General features: G+C 39.1%; 1 protein-coding gene across 2 annotated transcripts in view; it reads right to left on the bottom strand.

Moving 5' to 3' along the window:
* SLC38A4 (solute carrier family 38 member 4) overlaps nt 1–20,266 on the bottom strand; it is a 63,607-nt gene that overhangs the window by 5,259 nt on the left and 38,082 nt on the right. For both annotated transcript variants that reach the window (XM_006755515.2, XM_006755516.2), the window contains 11 exons: nt 17,553–17,643; nt 16,923–17,038; nt 14,125–14,198; nt 13,567–13,659; nt 9,743–9,824; nt 9,570–9,652; nt 9,414–9,472; nt 8,270–8,545; nt 8,059–8,138; nt 6,703–6,803; nt 4,687–4,811 (listed from right to left, as the gene is read on the bottom strand). In XM_006755515.2, coding sequence (XP_006755578.1) covers nt 4,687–4,811; nt 6,703–6,803; nt 8,059–8,138; nt 8,270–8,545; nt 9,414–9,472; nt 9,570–9,652; nt 9,743–9,824; nt 13,567–13,659; nt 14,125–14,198; nt 16,923–17,038; nt 17,553–17,643 — 1,180 coding nt within the window. The remainder of the gene's footprint in view (nt 1–4,686; nt 4,812–6,702; nt 6,804–8,058; nt 8,139–8,269; nt 8,546–9,413; nt 9,473–9,569; nt 9,653–9,742; nt 9,825–13,566; nt 13,660–14,124; nt 14,199–16,922; nt 17,039–17,552; nt 17,644–20,266) is intronic.

The raw sequence follows: 20,266 nt of genomic DNA, 5'->3' as shown, positions 1-20,266 counted from the left end.
TAGATGATAAATACACAAAAGACAAAGAACAGGACCTAATAATGTTAACATTCCTCAGAGTTTCTAGCTTAGAGTCTTGCACACAGCAGGCACTCAGTAAATGTTGAATTAAATGGAACAGAACAAATCTTCCCCCTCCCTTCAGGGTTCTTGACAGATTTCAGCCCTATTTTAGTGACTGAAATAAGTAGGTGAAGGGTCAGGAGAGGCTCCTGTGGCAGCAGCTGCTCAAGTTACTGATGTAACTGGATGAAAAGGGCCTTTGGAGCAGAGGGAGCGCCGGTTATGTCTGAACAGCTTAACGAAGTTGGAAATACTCTTATCTTTGGACCCTTAGAAGACACTTTGACTTTGTGGAATTAGTCTATTGGCTTTTCAATAAGTGAGCACTTCATTTCAGCTGGGACATCACATTTTTAGAAATGCTGGGATTGATTTGCACTTTAAAATTTTACTTCTGAAGTCCCTTAATGGCATGGGGATGGGAATTTACTTAAAAGAGAAAATGTAACATATAGTATTTTGAAACACATGTATGAACGACAAAAACTTCGAACTGAATTGCTTGCAGTTTCTAATGTGACATTCCTTTCATACCACTCCACCAAAATTAAAGCCATCTGTTCAGGTTTAAAAAGCAATTTCATTTCCAGAATGGCAAACCAGAGAGTCTCTGGAAATGGTTTAAGAGCGACTTTGTAACGGATTTTAAAAATTGGATTAGCAAAAATTATGAAAGTCATTGTGAAAAGGACTGAGGAAAGCAAATGCCTTTATTTTGTTTTCCCAGCAGCTTATAAATTCTACATTATGTCCTATTTAATGCTGTCCAATCTGGTCTCATCAGTGGGCTTGAAATGAGCTTTCTATAGTACGTACATAGTGCTGAAGGGTTCATTTGTCTGAAGTGCTACATTTATAGAATAAACGACTAGAATACAGGTTATTTCCAGGCAGAGGTCACATCTAAGTGCTTTTTAGTCCTTTGTTAAAATAACGCATTTAACTGAATAAGCTGAGTTAGAGGCAATCCTGTATGTACAGTATAAGTGGTTTCTTAAGGTCATATGGCTCCCAGAAGGATGAAGGTTTAGCATAATGAGCACTGGTTGGAGTAAATGGTGAAAGCTTGCTCCTCATGGTGAATAAGGAATAACAAAATCCAAACGGAACTGAAGATGTTTAGAGCTGCCAGTGTATTCCTGAAGAGGGCGGTAGGGCAAGCAAGGAGTCAGCAGGCTGCTGGTGATGGTAGGGGGAGGTGGAAAAGAATGGAAGGAAACCTGCTAGTCATTCCATGTTAAAATGCAGCCTTGAGATGTGAGTCTGGGATCAAAAGATCCTCAGCAATTCTGTTTACCTATGTCAGGATAGAGATCACTCTGGCTTATTACCCACAAAGCACTGCCTGCTGTTCCCCTTATCTAAGTGCCCTTTTCTCTACAGACACAAGCTGATAAGAACCTGGAGATGTGGGTCAGATGCTGTGGGTGGGGGAAGTCCCCAGCAACCGCCATAGCTTCCAACTCTGAATGATTCCAGAAAAGTTCCAGAGCTTTAGAGAAAACTTGTTATTTCCAGAGAGCGTGTTCTGAAAAGGAGCCTTACTTAGGAGGTGCTATGTTCTAATGTAGGACCCAACGTGAAAGTCAGAAATGCAGAGGGAGAGGAGAAAGTGGGAGCCTTAGGTCTAAATTCTAAAAAAAAAAAAAGAAAAGAAAAAAAAGTGAATTCTATTGGTTAGGAGTAAATCACAGTTTCACTTTGTAGGATTGCTTAGGACAATACCTATGGATCACGATTCTATTCCAGTTTACATAGCAACATCTGCCATATTTCTATGCCTACCTCTACATACACTTAAAAACACATCTGAAGGCAACAGACATGAAAAGAATGACTTAATATGATATAATGAAATAGAAATAGCTAGAGAGTCTGGGACTTGACCTCTTTTTTGTAAGGTGTGGCAGGTGGAATTTGAGTCTCTGTGTTCTTGATAAACCTGTTAGAATTATTTGCTTTTCTGTTTTTCATGGTGTTGTGTGAATTGTACTATGTAAAGGGAAGGATAAGCTAATATGCATTCTTAGTCCTTGGGGAGGACTAACAGACACCCCTGCTCCCTATCATCTCCCTTCTACTACGAAGAAAGAGAAATGTTGGGCTGCCAGTGAAAAAGTTCACATCTTAATTCATTCATTTATTCATCTGCCCAACAAACATTGCAAGCTCTCACTATGTGCATTTGACTAAGAAGGAAAAAACTAATCTTACTGGAGAAAAGAAAGATAATAAATGGATTAATCAAAGGAAAAACCATCCAACCATCTTACAGGAACAAAACCATTCTCATATCTTCCTGGGTTTGTAAGAAAGAGAGCCCGGTTACATGTTGAAAGAAAAAGAGTAAAAAAACCCCCAAAACAAAAAACCCAGCCCCTAAAAGTGACATATTTTAATCCAGATTAGGTTTTATTTGCTTGTTTGTTCTATTATTTATATGGGGATATTGAGGCAAACTAAACACACTACTTATTGGCCAAGAGTTTGCTAACACATAGAAACCTGCCAAGAGAACATGCTGAGACCTGGCATATGACACACTGAAAATCCTGGCTCTACATTGTAAGAAACAAACAAAAACAACACTAACGACATCCTCTGTCACCTTGGGAGGAAGTGAGTGTCGCCTTGTGACTCTTGGCTGGGACAAGCAGGCTGACCCATCCATCATATCCACAGAGCTGGGTTTATTCAGCCCAGATCCTCACCCAAACTGGAATTGCTGACAAATGTCACAGGGGACTGGCCTAACACTTGTGCTAGAAAAGGGAGTTTGTACATCTCAGGAAAAGGCAGATTCATTTGAAGACGGTTTACCTTGGAAAACATTGCTGATATTGTCCTACGCTAGTCATGCCCTAACCTCCAGGGGTTACAGCCAGGAGAAAGGTGGACAAGTGTACAGATCATCCCGGTGTAACCTTGTACGGGCAAAACAGAATTACAGGCACCGTGTTTCATAAATGCAAAGGTTGAGTGAAAATAAATAGTGAAGGATAGCAGTTATTTTTCTGAAATTTGTTTCTAATGGTCAACTTTGGTTCTAACAGACATCTAATGGGGGGTATTTCCAACCTGCTGCCCTTCCTGATGGCAGTGGTGCCGTATCTATCACACAGAGGGAGAATTTCCAGGGGGATGTTGGGATTATAAATGTCGAGGTGAAATGGTCCCCAGTATATGAAAAGCTGACTTTTACTTTCCATTGCCATGATCCAGCCATCACTGTCATGCTATGAGTGCTGCATTAGTTTACCTGGTACGGATTAGCTGTGTGACCACAGCCAAGTCTGTTAATCCCCTGACACCAAGACTTAAAGCACTGTATTCAGGGTTTATGAATAAAGCAATACAGAAGCACATACCAGATTTCTTTTACAAAATGCTTCGATTCAACAGTGATGTGCCTACTGTGTACCAAAATGTAGTTAGTGATCCTTACATATAAAAAGAAGGGCTCCCAATATTCTTTTCCCAGTGATGTGGTTTGCTTAGAAATTCTACCCTATAATACACTTTCTGTCTACAGCTGTCTTCTGCCTTGTATCCATGTTGGAGCTGATTTTAGGCTAAAGCTGTGTACATGTCATTTGAAATACTTTCAGATATATGAGAGGCAAGACATTATTTAACAGTAAATATTAGCCAACATAGCAATAAGGATCTGATTTCATGCACTCATGAAAAAGGAATGTGCCAAAAAATATTTCAGCACACACACTGCATTTAAAGTGACCACAGAGTCATTACATGAGCAGTTCTCCTCTGCGTGGCCCTGTATGGAACATTCTGTACAGGACACTGCCAGTTACTGTGTCGCTTATTTCCCCCCCTAAAATGAATGAGTAAATTCAGTGTTTATGAAAGGAGAAGAGTTGGCAGGAGAGCACAGACCTATGTTTATCCATAGGTGGTGGTTTTAACTCATGCAGCCCAAATCTCTACAACCAGCCCCGCTCTGTGATCCCAGCAAAACTGACGCCAATGCAAATGCCAGGAAGGGGCACGCCAATGAGGACATGTGTCCGCCTGGGGGGCAGTAGAAGAGATATATGATGGATAACGTAACTTTTCCCAAAAATTTGGTTTTAGGATGCCATTTACTTCACATGACCCCCTTTTAATTAGTCTTCAAGGAATTAGGTTAAATAATACGACTTTTGGATGTTACTGTGGCACAATAAACTGGGGTGAGGGGATGAAATACCTTCAAAACTGTGGTGAAATGTAATATGAGTTGAAAGTTATTGTGGTTTTGGCTTTCAAGTGTCAGAAGTTATATGAACTCCTACTCATTTCTACTAATGCGCAAGATAGACGTTCAAGATCTGTTTTTTGATTTTAAATTTAAAAATAAATTTCAGCCTCCATAAGGCTGGAAAAGAAATAAAAATAAATTTCATAATTTTTCCCCCCTACACTTTAAAAATACCTAACATCTAAAAATACTTGCTCTATAGTCAATTTTAAGTGGCTCCAAAATGCTGTATAAAAATAATAATATTCCTTGGGCATTGCAATTGCAAACTCACGTTATAATTAAGCCCATATCAAGTCAGAACATATGTACTAATCTACAGAGTCAAGCAGGATTCTTTCCTCAAAGCTCCATGTACTTACTGGGAACAGGACGATGGGCACCGTTAGTGTGACTGCCACAAGGACCGCCAGGCGTACCATGAGGAGAGGGGTGTCGAATGTGTACACTTTGATGTAAGCATGAAGCAATTCATCTTCAACTTCTCCTACAAAGAGGAAGAATAGAAAGAGTCCATTTGGTTACCTCTGGCAACATTCTACAGAGGGAACATAGTACAGTAGAAACAACTCATGTCGGCGAATCCAGACACTTCTGTTTTCACCATGTCTCTGAGCTTATTAGCTGTGTGACCATCGACCAAAGGGGCCCTGAAGCTTATACGTTGCAGAGGCTATTATGCATGGTGATGTATCTATCTCTGCTCCTCTGAAGCATCACAAAACAGATGATAGACTGAGGTGCCCTGGTTCAAGGTCATGAAAGGCCCACGCACCACCAGTTGTCCCTCACATCCTGTCACCACCACCCCCTCTACCCGCACCTGCCCAGTCAGCCTGAGGCAGCTTCTCCTAACCCAGTATGGAAGCCCTAGTACCATTGATCTACAACATTTCTTCAAGCTCAACGATTATGACTCCATGACAAAGCGGATACTCATACATTTGGACTTTTCAAGTTTTGCTTGCCTTATGAAACTCAGAGTCAATATAAGTAACATGCAAGGATGAGTTAGTATGAGTTTTACAGGGTCTCTCAATGAATATTGTGCTAAGACTAAGATGCTGCCCTCCTGGAAAACACAGTCATTTAGAATTTCAAGCACAAATGACAAGGAGGTGCTAATAGAATCAGATGCAGTCTGTTTGTCCCATTACTCCCCTCAAAATCAGACAAAGAGGATAAAAAAATATCTTCAGTGGTATTGACCGAACTTTCATTAACTCACAGCCAGCAAGGACTTAATGCCCACTCTAAAGCAAGTACTTGGTTAATAGCCAAATATTGGTCAAATAGAATAAAAGTCAATCAAATGGTGCTTTCCCTCACCCAGTCTTTCCCCTCAACTTGTCTTGCAAACAATTTAATTTACCAAGTCACTCAGAAAAATGCAAAAAGTTAAGTTTATACAAAAAGTATATTTATGATTAGTGTGAACAAATACTAGCAGGCCAATGTTTGACTCCCTGAAATTTGTCTGTAGGGCCATGCTTTGGAGAAGGGAATGACAATCCTACTCCTTTTGTGTCCTGTTAGGATGCCATAGAGGAAGTGTTTTAGGCACACATAATCTAATGGGGCCGTGTCACATTTTGTTTTGATAGTACATTCCCAGATTGAAGGGAATTCTGACATGTACTTTTCTTTCTTTAGGAAACCATTCATGATGACAGAATATAATAGGATGAGCAAAAAATGTTGCCTAATGCTCCAAGCACTCAGATTTGACTTAACTGGTAAATAAAAAACAGGTTCTAACTCTAGAATGTTGTACTTTTTCTGCCATTTGCTTGGTAGATAGTTTTCAACCAAGAGAGCTTTACAACATGCAATTGGATTCACTCTCATTGCTTCTAGCCTGAGATGGACTAGGGAGTCAAGCCAAAGAAATACCACCTATCCCAGAAGGAAAATACTTAAATTTGAGGAATTAAAAAAAAGTATGGCCCTAACCAGTTTGGCTCAGTGGATAGAGTGTCGGCCTGCAAACTCAAGGGTCCCGGGTTCAATTCCGGTCAAGGGCATGTACCTTGGTTGCGGGCACATCCCCAGTGGGGGGTGTGCAGGAGGCAGCTGATCTATGTTTCTCTCTCATCGATGGTTCTAACTCTATTCCTCTCTCTTCCTCTCTGTAAAAAATCAATAAAATATATTTTTTAAAACGTGTGAATTTACAAATTGTTGTAATTTGTTAGCCAAGCTGGTTCAGGTCCTATTTTCTTGGGTCAAGTGACATGATTAAGAGAGCATGTTAACCATGTACTTGTATCTACAATTCATGCTGCTTAAGAGGGTAACTAGAAGAATGATAGCTACTGGGGTTAATGATCAGTTCAGCCAGGATTTGCACAGAGAATGACTTTGACAGAGTGACCTACCATAAAATGTTAGATAACCAAAGAGGGCAGCAAGCAGGTACATGATGAGCATCCCCGTGATGGAAATATTTGACACTGACTGCATCTTCCTCCGGGACCGACTGGAAATAAAATGAACACTGAGTTTTGTTTCTTTAAATTTACGAACAGGTCACTTTTTAAAATGAAAATAAGAAAATCATGAAAGGATGGATGTCATTATAAAACCTCATTCCTGATGCAAAAGCATAGCTTATTTAAATTTGTCTTATAAAGGATTTGTTTCCATTTTTCTAAAACATTACTCCTTCAGTCTTAGAAACAACTACCTTCCTAAAAGAGGACAAGTTTATTTCCTGTTGACAAGTAAGCTTGTCTACTGAGTATTTAACAATGTAATTAACATGAAAGCCTTAATGTTTCATAGTGGAGTGGGTTTAATGAGGACAAGTACCTGCGTGAATCAGCAAAACCCTACCTCTAGGAGTTCTATTATTACCAGGATACTTGATATTGTTACCTGGACTGCTTCTAGAAACCAGGAAGGCACACAGTGGCTTGAAGTCTATTGCCAGGTCTCTAGAGTAACTGCTACATGTGATTTTCCAAGACATAAAAATAATTTAAAATTCCAAAAAAATTTTATGAAATAAATCAGAATTTATGGGGAAAGTTATTGCTACTTAGTGAAAATGAATACTGAGATTGTTCATGTGTGTGTTAAAGAAGTTGAACTTATTATATGACATTATCCCTTATGGCCAAAGTGGGAAGCTGCTATTGTAGTGGGCTCAGACCCAACTCATCCTCAAGTGGATGCAACAACCTCAAAGGGCAAAGAGTATTAATGACATAGAATATCAGCTGGAAGAAACAAGATTGTCTAGCCAGTGTCTCCATTGTACAGGTAAGACAATGGAGGTCAGATATTGGCACATCTCTGTGGTCAATTCTTTTAGACAAGGGTTAGGGACTAACTACAGGAGACCTCAGTGGCCTAGTAAGGTCACCCTCACCATAATTTTTTATCTTTATGAGTGTGGTAGTTTCCAGTTCAAGTGACATCACTTCTTTCCGCCAAAATTAAAATTTGAATTCTCCATGTCTGCCAAAATCCTTACAGCCACTGGCTTCTCCCTTTCCCTGGGCCCTCCCCTGGACCATTAGGGTGGAGGAATAAAAGAGATGGACGTCGAGAAGGTAGTGCGGTGAGGGGTCTGACTCACACCTTTCTGGTTAAAGCACATTACTGAAGAGTAGTTACAGCACAAATTCTCTGAAGAGAAAGCTATGAACCATGCTACTGAAGAAAGCACCTTGGAACATATGAGCCCATTTTCAAAGCAAATTAGAATGCTAAAATGATGGCTGCCTTACTCTTTAAGTTCACTGTAGATGGGAAGGACCTCAGGATGGCAAACAAAAGCAAATGCTAGGATAGGAATTGCATAGGCCGTCTGAAAAACAAAGACAACACCACATGTTTAGCATTCCAACACGATGGCAATCCCAGGCCACCTCAGCTTATGAAATGAACGCTCAGAGGCCACACTACTAGGCCCATTAGAGACCCAGGCCTCGCACTTACCCGGGAGTTGAATACAAAGTATTTGGGTTGACACTTGTCATCACTGTGTGCTTCATACTCTACACCGCTGCCATGCAGAGAGTCCTTGGCCGGGTTGTCATCGAGCCCTGCAGGATTCTGGTGGGTGTAATCCATCATGAAGTTCACACCACTGCTCTCAGAGTCGTTGGGTAACATTACCACGTGCATTGGAAATGTATTGTTGCATGTCAGATTTCCAACATTGTGATCCAGATTGGGCAGAGGGCAGGGTATTTGGAATTTCTTATAAATCACCTAGACCCAATCATAAAAAACAACAGCATTAGCCTTTTGAACACAATGATATGGAAATCTGTATGTGTGCCTTATGGGATGAAGGTGAGGGGCCTCTGCTGATGATTCCTTTTAGACTAATGGACAATGGAGACACCCTCTCTCTAGCCTCTGTCCTAGGAAAGAGCTAGAACTATAATTGGAAGCCCTACCTCTTAAAGTCAACAAGACAGTATTCTGCATGAATCCATCCTAAGCTTCATTCATACTCTTCCATTAGAAAGTTGATCATTTCCTTGCTCTGCCTCATGTCTTTTATTTTTTCAAACTAATAATAATATGGGTTATTAAAAACTCCCTTCTTCTCCTTTATCTCTTTGGAGAAATGCTGTATAAAATCTGGCACCCATGATATTACAAGAAATTCCTTTTTGGTGGGGACTGGGGACAGGTGAGGAGAGGGATTTCTTCTTTAATCCCACTGTGGTTGCCCTCTCTTCATAGGTAGAATGATTAAGAGAAAATGGCTAATTCATGCGGCTATGGCTAATTCGGTAGCCTACTCATTTCTCTTCTAGGATTCATCTTCTTCTGCCACCTTCTAAATACTAGGTTATTGTCATGTTCCCACTTGAAGTATTCTTTTGGTCCAAATATATATTGTGTGCCTAAAACATACTATTAGCAATGGTCTTGACATTCTAATTCAACTATATTTAAACTCATGACTGTTCTTTTCTCATTCCAAATTAGAATACAAAAAAAAAATTGTTTGTGATGCAAGAACTATTTCATGCTAGTGAGGTGCTTGAACAACAACAAAAAAGAACACTAATTCAGGCACTAAATGCATCTCATGCTATAAGAATCATGTCGATAAATCACTTACCACACTGACAAAAAACACCATGCAGGTAAGAGAAAATCCACTGGTATAACCAAGGTAACCTAGGAGTTAGCAGAGAAATTCTGGAAGATGAATATGGCATCTACAATCAGCTTATTATAAATACAAAACAAAAATAAAAATAAAAAACAACTTTACCTAAATTTTTAAGTAGAGAAAGTGGGAGAATGATTCCAACAGACACAAATATGACGAGGTAGTTGCCATTGAGGTACCATTCTCTAGAAGAGAAAGACAGACCAGAATATTGGGATTGGAAAAGACCAACTAGAATGAGTCACTTGCTATTACAGAGAGAACATAAGACCTACCCAGTATTTTCTTCAAGTCCCATGAATGCTTTGATTACTTCAGGTAGTTCGTATTTAATGATAAAGAGGTAGCTTGACATTGCTAAAATGAAAAGCATGACAGCTTAGTAGAGTGAACAGCGTTAAAGTCATGGGTAACTTGTGAGAAGTCCTTGCTTTTGAGATACACATTCTTCCCAGTAAAGTGCACATTTAGTCCCCCAAATGGCAAGGAAAGTTCCCCACTGTGTATTCTGTACTGCTTCCAAGTTCTTTCCAAAAATAGCCATTTGGCCCTCTGGTTCTTGCGTCTGGAACTTCGCTAACACTATCAATAACGATTCTGTGTTCAATCCTGCTCTGAGGTTTTCAGTGAAGCTACACTTTGAATGTTTTCCCCTCATTAGTTTTAAGTCATTAATGACTGTGCTGGGTGATCTTGTCTTAGTGTCTATAACTCGAGGAAGGGCCTGGCAACAAAAGGCCAGGGTGCACCAGGGTAGACTACATGTCCCTCTAGCTCTCTCCAGGTGGGTGCAGTCTAGTCCTCTGTATCTCCCTGAGGGGCACAACAAATCTCAGACCACTGTCTAATCTGGTGTCATACTTGACTGATAAAAGAATACAGGAGTGGATAGCTCCTCCTCCCGTGGTCAATGAAATTTTTCCTCCTCTGCATCCTGGCCTTCCTTTGGCCAAATAAGAAATTATACGAAGTGACCACATTTCTTGAGCATTTAGATAAGTGATAGACGTGTGATCATGCACTCTTCTAAAAACCAGATGAAATCTATAAACCCAATCCCTGGAAAAACGTTCAGTATATGTGTATATAAGCATACTATATAATTTTGCCTACAACTGTAGGGATTTATGCAACATCCCTTTCTCAGTTCCATCCACTCAGTGATTTGTTATTTGATACACCATCAAAAGTCTCAATTAAAAATAAACTGGCAGGTTTTACATTGAAACTGAATGTAGAATTCAGCTGAATGCTACATCCTTCTGGCAAATTTTTGCTAACACATTTTAAAGCAGATACTAAGTTGTAAGTTGAACTATTAACATTAAACTAATGAATATTACAGACGTTTCCTTCACCTCAAATGGAAGTAATAACGGTGATAATAATCCCCGATACTTTTAGTTCTGCACATCACTCATCTAAACAGCAAGAGGTACATTATTATCTTCAATCCTCAGCTGAGGGCAGAGGACTTCCATGGCATGTCCAAGATCATGCAGCTTGAACATGACAGACCTCATCCCAAATCCACGTTCCCTACTTTCAAGCCAGTGCTCCTCATCTATTATGGAGTGAAGTGATTCTTACAATACCTGCTGTATCTTCTGCAAACACTATCTGGTTAATCTTTACAAAGCTTGGCTAAAGCAAAATCTTACAGAGAGTAAACAGATGAGATATTTCTGATTAACTGGCTTCGTGCGGTACCATTCAATTTTAGAGAGCTATTATCGCTGACTTTCAGTGACGTTACCACTGTTAATGTGTTTGGTCTTCAAAAATTCAGAATGATCCCGACCTGTCTGGGTAATGTCAACATGATTCTGCCAATGTTGAAACATCCATGGTAAATGTTAATTTTCAGGGGACTGAGGAAATTAAACGTTCTAAATGTGGAGTTGCTAAATACAGAAATACAAGTGATTCCCCTTAGGGCAAAATAACCACTCACCCAGTAGAGTAACCAAAGTGAGAGCATTTTTAGGAACTATATATAAAATTTTATTTTTCTACCTTAAAGCCACACTTCTTGTCATGTGTGTGGCTTCATCGAGACACCACTTTATAGTTTATGCCATTATTTAGAAGCATAATAGTAGCTATACTTTGAATAATAGACGGTGCTATTGCCACTTAGCCTGTTGTAGTCAGGGCTAAATATGTGTATGGTCATTTCAGTTGTCCAAACAAAATAGATCAACTGTAGATAATCCTATGAAATACTTGAAACTTTAAATCTTGATAAGGCTGAAAATTTGAACCAAATGTAGAGCAGTCTATTTGGTGGAGGATGGGGGCTGACATGCTTATGGCCCCAAACCAGTAAAATGAATGAAGCAATCCTGTCAATACTGCCAAATTCTGCCCAAGATTGTAGTCTTAACATATAAAAACACGAGAAGAAACAAATATAAATCCATATATGCCTGGATTTTGTCTGCTTAACAACTATCCATCATCAGGAGCAGATATAGTTAGATAAGGTTATTAAAAGAATTGCTGCATTCCAGAAATCCTAGATAATTCCAGTGATTTTATTTGTCAAAAAGGGTTACCTATTTGCAAGATCTCTGTGCGAGTTTATTTACTGCAGCATCGTCTGTAAGAGTGAAAAATGGGAAACAATCCAGCTGTCTATCAGTAAGGGATTCAGTAAGCCAATTATGCTACGCTGGCACGACGAAAAATGCCAAAGCCATTAAAAAGGACCACGCGTGGATACAGTCAGGGCATATTGTTAAATTTCAAAAAGCAAACTGCAAATCAGTCTAAAAGAAGATCCAATTTTAACAGAAAAAATATATTTATTAAGTTTGGCAGAGAAAAACCTTAAGTTGTTATTTCTAAGAGTGACTTATATAAACATTTCTTTGTCATCTATATTTTTAAGTAATGTTTTAGTTGTTCACAGTTAGCACTTATTTGTCCTATAATTATAAAAATGCCCATTTAAAAAATAATCAGAAGGGCTCCAGAGACATGGACGTCGGATCCGAGAGCCAGGGCAGAAGGAAGCATGTGCCATATGTTGTCTTATTTCATCCTTGCAGCGACCTTGTGAGGATGGAACATTACTCCCACTTTCATAGATGGGAAATTAGACTCAAAGGAGCAACGTGACTTTCCCAAGGTCACAGATAGTGACAGAAATGGACTCAAACTGAGGTGCATCTGAATCCAAAAGCCTTCCATCCATGCAAGGGTTTTAAGTACCCTTTAAAAATAGTAACAGACAAGATACCTACAAAGAGGTCTAAGGGAGCCCAGAGGAAGTAGGGAACACTAGTTCCTAAAAGCCGAGAGAAGTGGTGGGTTGTGGGAGGGGAGAGAAACAGAGAGAGAGAGAGAGAAAATCTGTGTAATTGTGTTTGTTAAGGTGGAGAACTACAAGAATAGGGGAACTGAATATAATTTGTTATGAGATGACACAGGACACATAGTAGAGAGATAGGTGAGATGATAGATAGATAGATAGATAGATAGATGATAGATTTGAGGGGGTTGTTAGGAAAGGTATCAGAAAGGTAGATGGAGGAAAGATGATGAAGGCCCTTACATACCAGGCCAAAGAGTTTAAATTTTACCTTGAAAATAATAAGGAAGAATTTTATGCACAGTAGAAGCAAGAATAGATTTGATTTGAGAAAGCTAATCTGTAGGATGAATTAGAGATAGGAGCAGGAGAAATTCAAGTTCAGGTGATCACTGTAGTGGTGAGAACAGAATGAGAGGACAGATTGAAGAGGTCGGTAAAAGATAACATGAACAGGAGCCAGTTGGTATTTGATTGGATGTTCAGGGTTAGGGAGAGAGTGAAAACTTAGGCTGACACCCAGATTTCAAGGAAGGTTTTACTCTATATTTTAATTCTAAAAGTCATTGGTAGGGTTTTATGTAGTATTTCATTGTTACATATTGTTATTTTTAATTAAAGAGGGACAGCAAGTCTATTTTTAAAACTTTTTTTTAAATTTAAAAACTACAAAGCAGCTATTTTTCTGTATTTAAAGTGCTCATGTATTGCGTAAGAGTTTTCTTATATATTAAACATTCTTTAGAAAGCTTAAGTAGCCTGTTGAAGGCTATATCTCCTTACCTCCAATGTTCTGCATTGTAATGGAAATAAAAGCTGCGATTTTCCCAGGCCATCCAAATGCCTTTTCCCCCAACTTTTCATAAATCAAAGACCCTACAATCAAAGATAAAATAACCTTGTTAAAAAGATTGTTTTAATGACTAAAATATTTCTGTAATATAATTCTATGCTGGAGCCTCAAATGTATGAATAAGAACCATATATAAATTATAAACTCAAAAGTTGCAATATCAAAAACCAATGCAAAATATGTTAAAATATTACCTACACAAGAAGCAGTGGCTTCATTCATGTGAGCTCCATGCAGCAAGTTGAAACTCTTATTATTTGGATTATTCACCAAAATCTTTTTATCTATTTGGCTTCAACTTGAGCCAGTTGACTTTCACTTCTTTCAGTTGCTCAAATAACTAAAATCATCAAGAGACCATGTCATTGGACTCAGAAGAAAATAAAATGTGAAACTGACCAAAATCATCCTGTAGTTATGGAGCTATAGACTGAAATACCCTTTAAAGAGAATCAAAATAGGACATTTGGACTTAATGGGTAGCATACCTCCTTCCTTTGAAGTCTTTAATAAAAGGTGAACTGAATAGAGTGATAATATTGCCACAGTAAGCAGCATGATTCTGTGAGGGGAACAGAGAATAGAAATAAGTTTCTGTAATACATAATAACAGATGTTACAATAAATTATCACATTGGTCTTTTCAATCACTAACTTTCCAAAAGTATGGATTTGGGGGAAGCTGAGAAATTCTTTTCAGAACTCCACTCATACTCTTTAATGTTACAGAGCTGGAATGTGCTATTACTTATGCACCAAAACCTACTACCTGAAGTTCCTAATATCTCTCTCTTTTGTGTGTGTGTGTGTTACCCAGTAGTAAAATCTGGTTCATAACTTAGGTGCTAAATGTAGAGCAAAATTAGCAAATACCATATCTGCTTACTCAGCACATGGGTCTGTATACATACTTGCATGATAATTGTACCTACATACATAGGGCTATTCAGTAGTCTCGCTAAACCTTATTCTAAAACCTAGAAATAGAAAAGCCGAAGCGAGCAGAGTCTGAGCTCCATTACTACTATCCCAGCACATTAGGGGTCAAGTGGTGAACGAGAGAGTCAGGCAATAGAGAAACAGAAAGGTAAGTGTAGGGTGCAGGGAAATTCCGTCTTGTATTAAAACAAAAATCATTTCTGGTTCAGGACCCTCCACATGTCTGCATGCATATATGATTTCTTTATCTAGATAGTTATCAGTGTCTCTCCAAAAACAAGACTTGAAAAACAAGAATACAGGCATTTATGTAATAACTTAAAGAGCAATATTAAATGTTGCCTGACATTTAAAAAAAAAATCACATTCTTTGTTTTCACATGAAGGGAGCACACTAAACATTTTCCCACAGTTGATCATGTCCTTTGGTAACTCCCTCTGCAGTCAGTGTTGCAACTATACATTTGGACCACAAGTTACTAATTTTATAATGACTCTAACTTTGTTGTGCCAGAACTGACTAATCAATGACTTGTTCATGTGTTCTGCATGCCTCGTGAGCTTACCTGTTCTTACAGAATTACATATTTCAGATGACATCATTTTGTCACTTGGAAAAATACTGGACATTCCCAGTATTCTAAACACAAGCTTGCTTTGGCAAACAGAGTAAAACCAATGAAACGCGGTGTCACTTGCTGTGAATTAAGGGTGAGAGCTGACTCCAGCCGGAGCTGCTTACACATAAAACATACCCACGATGTAGAGCAATTTAGCTTCTCTGGCCAGATTAACCTACCACATGTTTGTAAGCCTGAAGTGAGGCCCTTGGTTCTAAAACTGGGAATGACCTGTGGCTCTAGCATTGGGGAAAATGTTTAGTTTTTCTGTTCACCAGTGATCTATGCTAACTTCCTAATTATTGATCGTATGTGTAATTAATGAGAAGACATTATATATGCAGCTACATATGTGAATACATCTCTAGCTAGGAAGATTCAGAGAATTTAAAAAATGAGTTTATTTCAAACATGGCTTATAAAAGTAAAGCTGATATAAAAACCCATTCAGCTAAAAAATCTTATAGCTAAAACACTTCAATGAAAGCACTAACTCAATATAAATATTTATAGTCCTGCTTGATCCTTAGCCCTCAAATAGCTGTGTGATTATCTAATCATAAGTGATGTTCAGAACATAAATAGCATATATTTGTAATATAAATATTGCATTCTTAGACAGTTATTTAATGCTCTAGCATTGCATTAGAGATTGTGATCTGCATTCACACTGATGCCTGACTAATATCAGACTTGATTCCTGTGAAGAAGTCCAGTGCTGCCAACTGTGTCTTGGAAAATACCAGGCAGGACGTAATGCACACAAGCACCTGTGGCTGTCTGTCACTGACAATGCGGTATCCTCCCTCCAGGTCAGCTGTGCGACGTTACTAATCTCAGGCAGCTTTTGACCACATTAGATTACAGTGCATAGGTTTAGGAATAAACTTGGGCCGCTCCACAAATATTCCCTGTGCCAAGTCTGTACTAGGTCTTGGGGATTCAAACATGTGATGAGTAAAATCAGACCTGGACTCTACTCTCTGGAGGTTACAGTGTAGCAAGGGAGATATACATTTATCAAATAAGTCACACAACTATACTGAAACATTAAAAATGGTGAGTAAGTGCATAATAAAGTTGGAAAGGTGGTTTGTCCCAGTCATGGAGGTCAGGGAAGGCAGCACAGATGTGAGGCTGAGCTGAGATATCAGGAGTTACTACATGAAAAGGAAAGAGGATTTCCAAGAGCATGTGCAAAGGCCCTGTGGTAAGAGGAAACATGGCGCCTTCACAGAATGGAGAAAAGGCTAGTGTGCCCAGTATATCTGGTGCCCAGGGACATGAGAGATGAGGTGTGACATAGAACCAGGGTATGCAGGGCCCTGGTTTAAAGTGGGTCTTTTTCCCAAAAGTGTTATAAAGTCAGCTTTGCTTCTGAGGAAAATCTCTTGACTACTAAACACCAAATTATTTTAAGCATCCACTAAATAATGAATTAGTTTTTTTTAATGGTCCTATAGGCTGTGGTGGGCGGCTTCTCCATCACTGTGGTTGGTTGAGAGCATACAGTTTCTGCCATTTGACTAGGGACAGTTGGTTGAACACGTACTATGATTTGACTACTCTGATTCTCCCTCAGGTTGCTGTTTTATCTAAAAGCAAGAGGAATATGCTATGGTCTCAAATTATTTCTGTTCACAAAGATCAAACTTCAGATGGTTAATTAAAAGAACACCAGGTATATATGGGCTTCACACCAGATGTGGACATGTCCGTTCACTTACACAAACAGTATGATCCCTGTGTTGGCCATGGCATAGGACAGGCCCAAGATTCCACTGCCCATGATGGCATTACTCAGGTTAAATGAAGACATTCCAAACGAGGTGTTTCCAGGATGCTTGAAGAAAAGGGGACACATTATCAGCAAATAACTCCCAGAGAATGAGCCAGTTGGGGATTATTCTTATTTTCACATTATCTTTACTGGAGGAGATTATAGTCTGAGCTTAAAGACTAAGATAACATCACAGTGAATAAAAGCTTTTTTATTGACTCAACTTCAATAAAAGCATGTAATTGTCAATGGAATTCAGTGCTTAGCTCTAGCAAGGATCTCGGTTAAAAAAAAAAAATACAGGTTGAGTATCACAAAGAAGGGAAAACATGTATGATTGCCGATTGCATTTGGGTTAGAATGATTTCTCCAAAAAACAAATAAATTTCATAAATGATTTATGTAGCCATATGGCGAACAGGAAAAACAAGCCCTTATTCCAGTAAGGGCCTGAATAAACAGAGAATGTGCTGATCAAGGCTTGGAAAATTTCAGTCACACTGTTTTCCCACAGAGACCTGGGTAGATCAGACACCCTCAAGTCCTGTTTATTGCCTGAAAGCAGAGATTCACTTACATGTTCATCATCATAATCTGCCAGCTTCTTTTTCCCCAAAAATCCATTTGTCAGGAATTTCTGACTTTCATCATCTTCATTAGTAAATTGACTGAACGAAAAGAGAAAAAGGAAAATAAGAAAGTAAATATATCTAAGCAAATGCTCTGAATTATATTTATGTTTCAGGTGATTTAAGTGATGGAATAAGGGGAGGAAAAATAGGACGCCTAAAACTTTTTTCTCTTTTCCTCCATACGAGTGTCCCTTCCAGCCCAGTGACTGAGCTCCAGTTAGGGGAGGGAAGGAGGAAGTTATGAAAGAAGAAAGTATTGGCGCTTTAGTTGGAATTTTTAAAACCACATTTCTTCTCCTCATATTAATTATGCAATAAAGAGAATAATTAGAGCTCATTTTGTTTCCACTTAGAGCTCTTCCAAAGGAAAGATAAAGACTTGTCATGGAGGTTTCTCAACTACTCCCACACTATGATCGGATAATTTTATTAATTCAATAAATGCTTATTAACGGACTAGGCACTGTGGTCCTCATCTCACTTCATGCTCAAATATCCCCATGAGAGGGCCTTCTGTGCCCTGAGTCTAAGGACAAGGTGACTATGGCTCATATACGTGAAGTCACATGCTTACACCCACCACACGCCAAGTCCAGCATCTTCCACGTGCCGTCCCAGGCAGGGGCCTATAGCTGTTATTTTCCTCTTTCTTTTTTGTCTCCATCTGTTTATTCACATAACCCTCTCTAGAAAGTAGTTCAGTGGTAGCTCGATGTTGTATTTGGTTGTTTTTGTTGTGTGAGTTTGTATATTTGAGTCACTCTGCAAATAGGCTTGGGTGATTAGACAGTGGATGAAACTAAGAAAACATTAAAGAAACCCCATGAATTATGAGAAGAGTTGAGAGGAAAGCGGGGCATTAAAATGTCACTCTTGACAGAACATGTGATTATGGTCTACTTATGCACAGGCTGGAAGCTACACACCCCTCACTGTGCTGGTTGGTTCCTGTAGTTGCTGGCCAGGGGCTCTGAGGGTATGAACCTAGTACCAGCCCCATTTCCAAAGGCTTGACTAATGAGTCCAGCTGCCACCATTGCCTGTGGACACTGTGCAGTATCACACAGGCTTTCTTTTGGTCATATGAAATGCTCACCTATGCATGCTTCTTCAAAGTGCTTTATAATGAGATAGATTGCAATTTTTAGGGCATTTCTTACATGACAGAGTAAGATAAAACCATTGGAGGACATTTTATTAAAATGACCCTTATAAATAAAAAAGTGGAAAATAATTATTATGGGAAATCTGTGCCGATTATATTTAATAATAGGAACTAATCCTGAAAGGAACCTTGTGAGGAAGAGGGATGACGAGGTTACTTTTTGCGAATAGAGAACGGTTATCACAGGTGTCGACAGACAAGATCCCAAAGTTCTATGTGCTTTCTAGAACCTGAGGTGTGGGTTTTCAAGACCCTTAAGTGCGCATCCAGGTTGGAACATTTCGTTCCATTCTCCTCCTATTTCCCATAGGAAGAGTAACGCCCTCAGGTGCTGCCTCCTTCCATCTCTGCACTGCACGCCTTTGTGTTTTATTTAGTCTGTAGTTAATATACTTGCTATGTGGAGACTGGCATATAATATTCATAATTGGAGTATGAGACAATAAGGTGAAATGGAGCCTAAAATGGGCCCAAACATAAAAACAAAAGTGATTTAAACTCTGGAATACCCAGCATTCTACTTTTTACCTTAATCAGTAAACTAGAATCCTTTAGTCCATGAGTAGTTTTTAAAATTTAGAGTGTGGAAGTAATTAGATTTTTCTCCAAGGGATTTGCATGCTCTTATTTTGGCAGGGGATGAGTTGTGCTCAAGAAACATGCCAAGATTGTACAAAATATGAGGAGTGTCCCCAGTGTCTTCAATGTTTTGATACTGAACCCAGCGTGTATTGAGAAAACAGTGTAGTGATTCCAAATAAATGCATTATGTTGAATTTCTCAAAAATTTACATTTCACACCAAATAAAAACAAAACCCATTTTAAGGTGATTATAAAATTGGAAACTAATGACCCGTGTTTGAATCAGAAGTGAAAGGTAGGGCGCTGTGAATGGTCCAGAACATGCTGTATGAAGCTTAACAAAAGCGTCCTTTCTCTTTCCATTATGGCGTTTAGAGGAGCAATGGAATGGCTCCATAGGACTGATCTTGGGACGGTGTCTCCCTCAGCTTGGCCACCTCTGCAGAGCTCCTCTCTGTGTGTATCCTTCTCAGAAACAAAAGAGCCCTCAGACTTGGGTCAGTTTACTAAGGGTGATGCAGTAGAGGAGAAAGAACACGTTTACTGATTATCATTTTATTCTCAGAAAAGTGGGTGCTGGTTTGCCAGTCTGCATTTTCTACTAACACCCAAAGAAGAATACCATCTCCAATGTTAGGCAACCACTATGCAGACTCCAAAGCCCCATGTTTTACCACCTTGTTTTTTCCTGCTGTAGAAAATACCATCATTTACATCTCCGAGGTCTTTCTTTCTTTCTTTATTTATTATTAATCCTCACCCAAGGATATTTTTCCATTGATTTTTAGAGAGAGAGGAAAGGAGAGAGGGTGAGAGGGAGGGAGGGAGGAATGGGGGGAGGGGAAGAGAAGGAGAGAGAGAGAGAGAGAGAGAGAGAGAGAGAGAGAGAGCGCGCACGCGAGAGAGAAAAA

This window comes from Myotis davidii, unplaced genomic scaffold (genome assembly GCF_000327345.1).
Source record: "Myotis davidii unplaced genomic scaffold, ASM32734v1 scaffold290, whole genome shotgun sequence".
Lineage (NCBI taxonomy): Eukaryota > Metazoa > Chordata > Mammalia > Chiroptera > Vespertilionidae > Myotis > Myotis davidii.
This window is presented reverse-complemented; position numbering and strand designations above follow the sequence as displayed.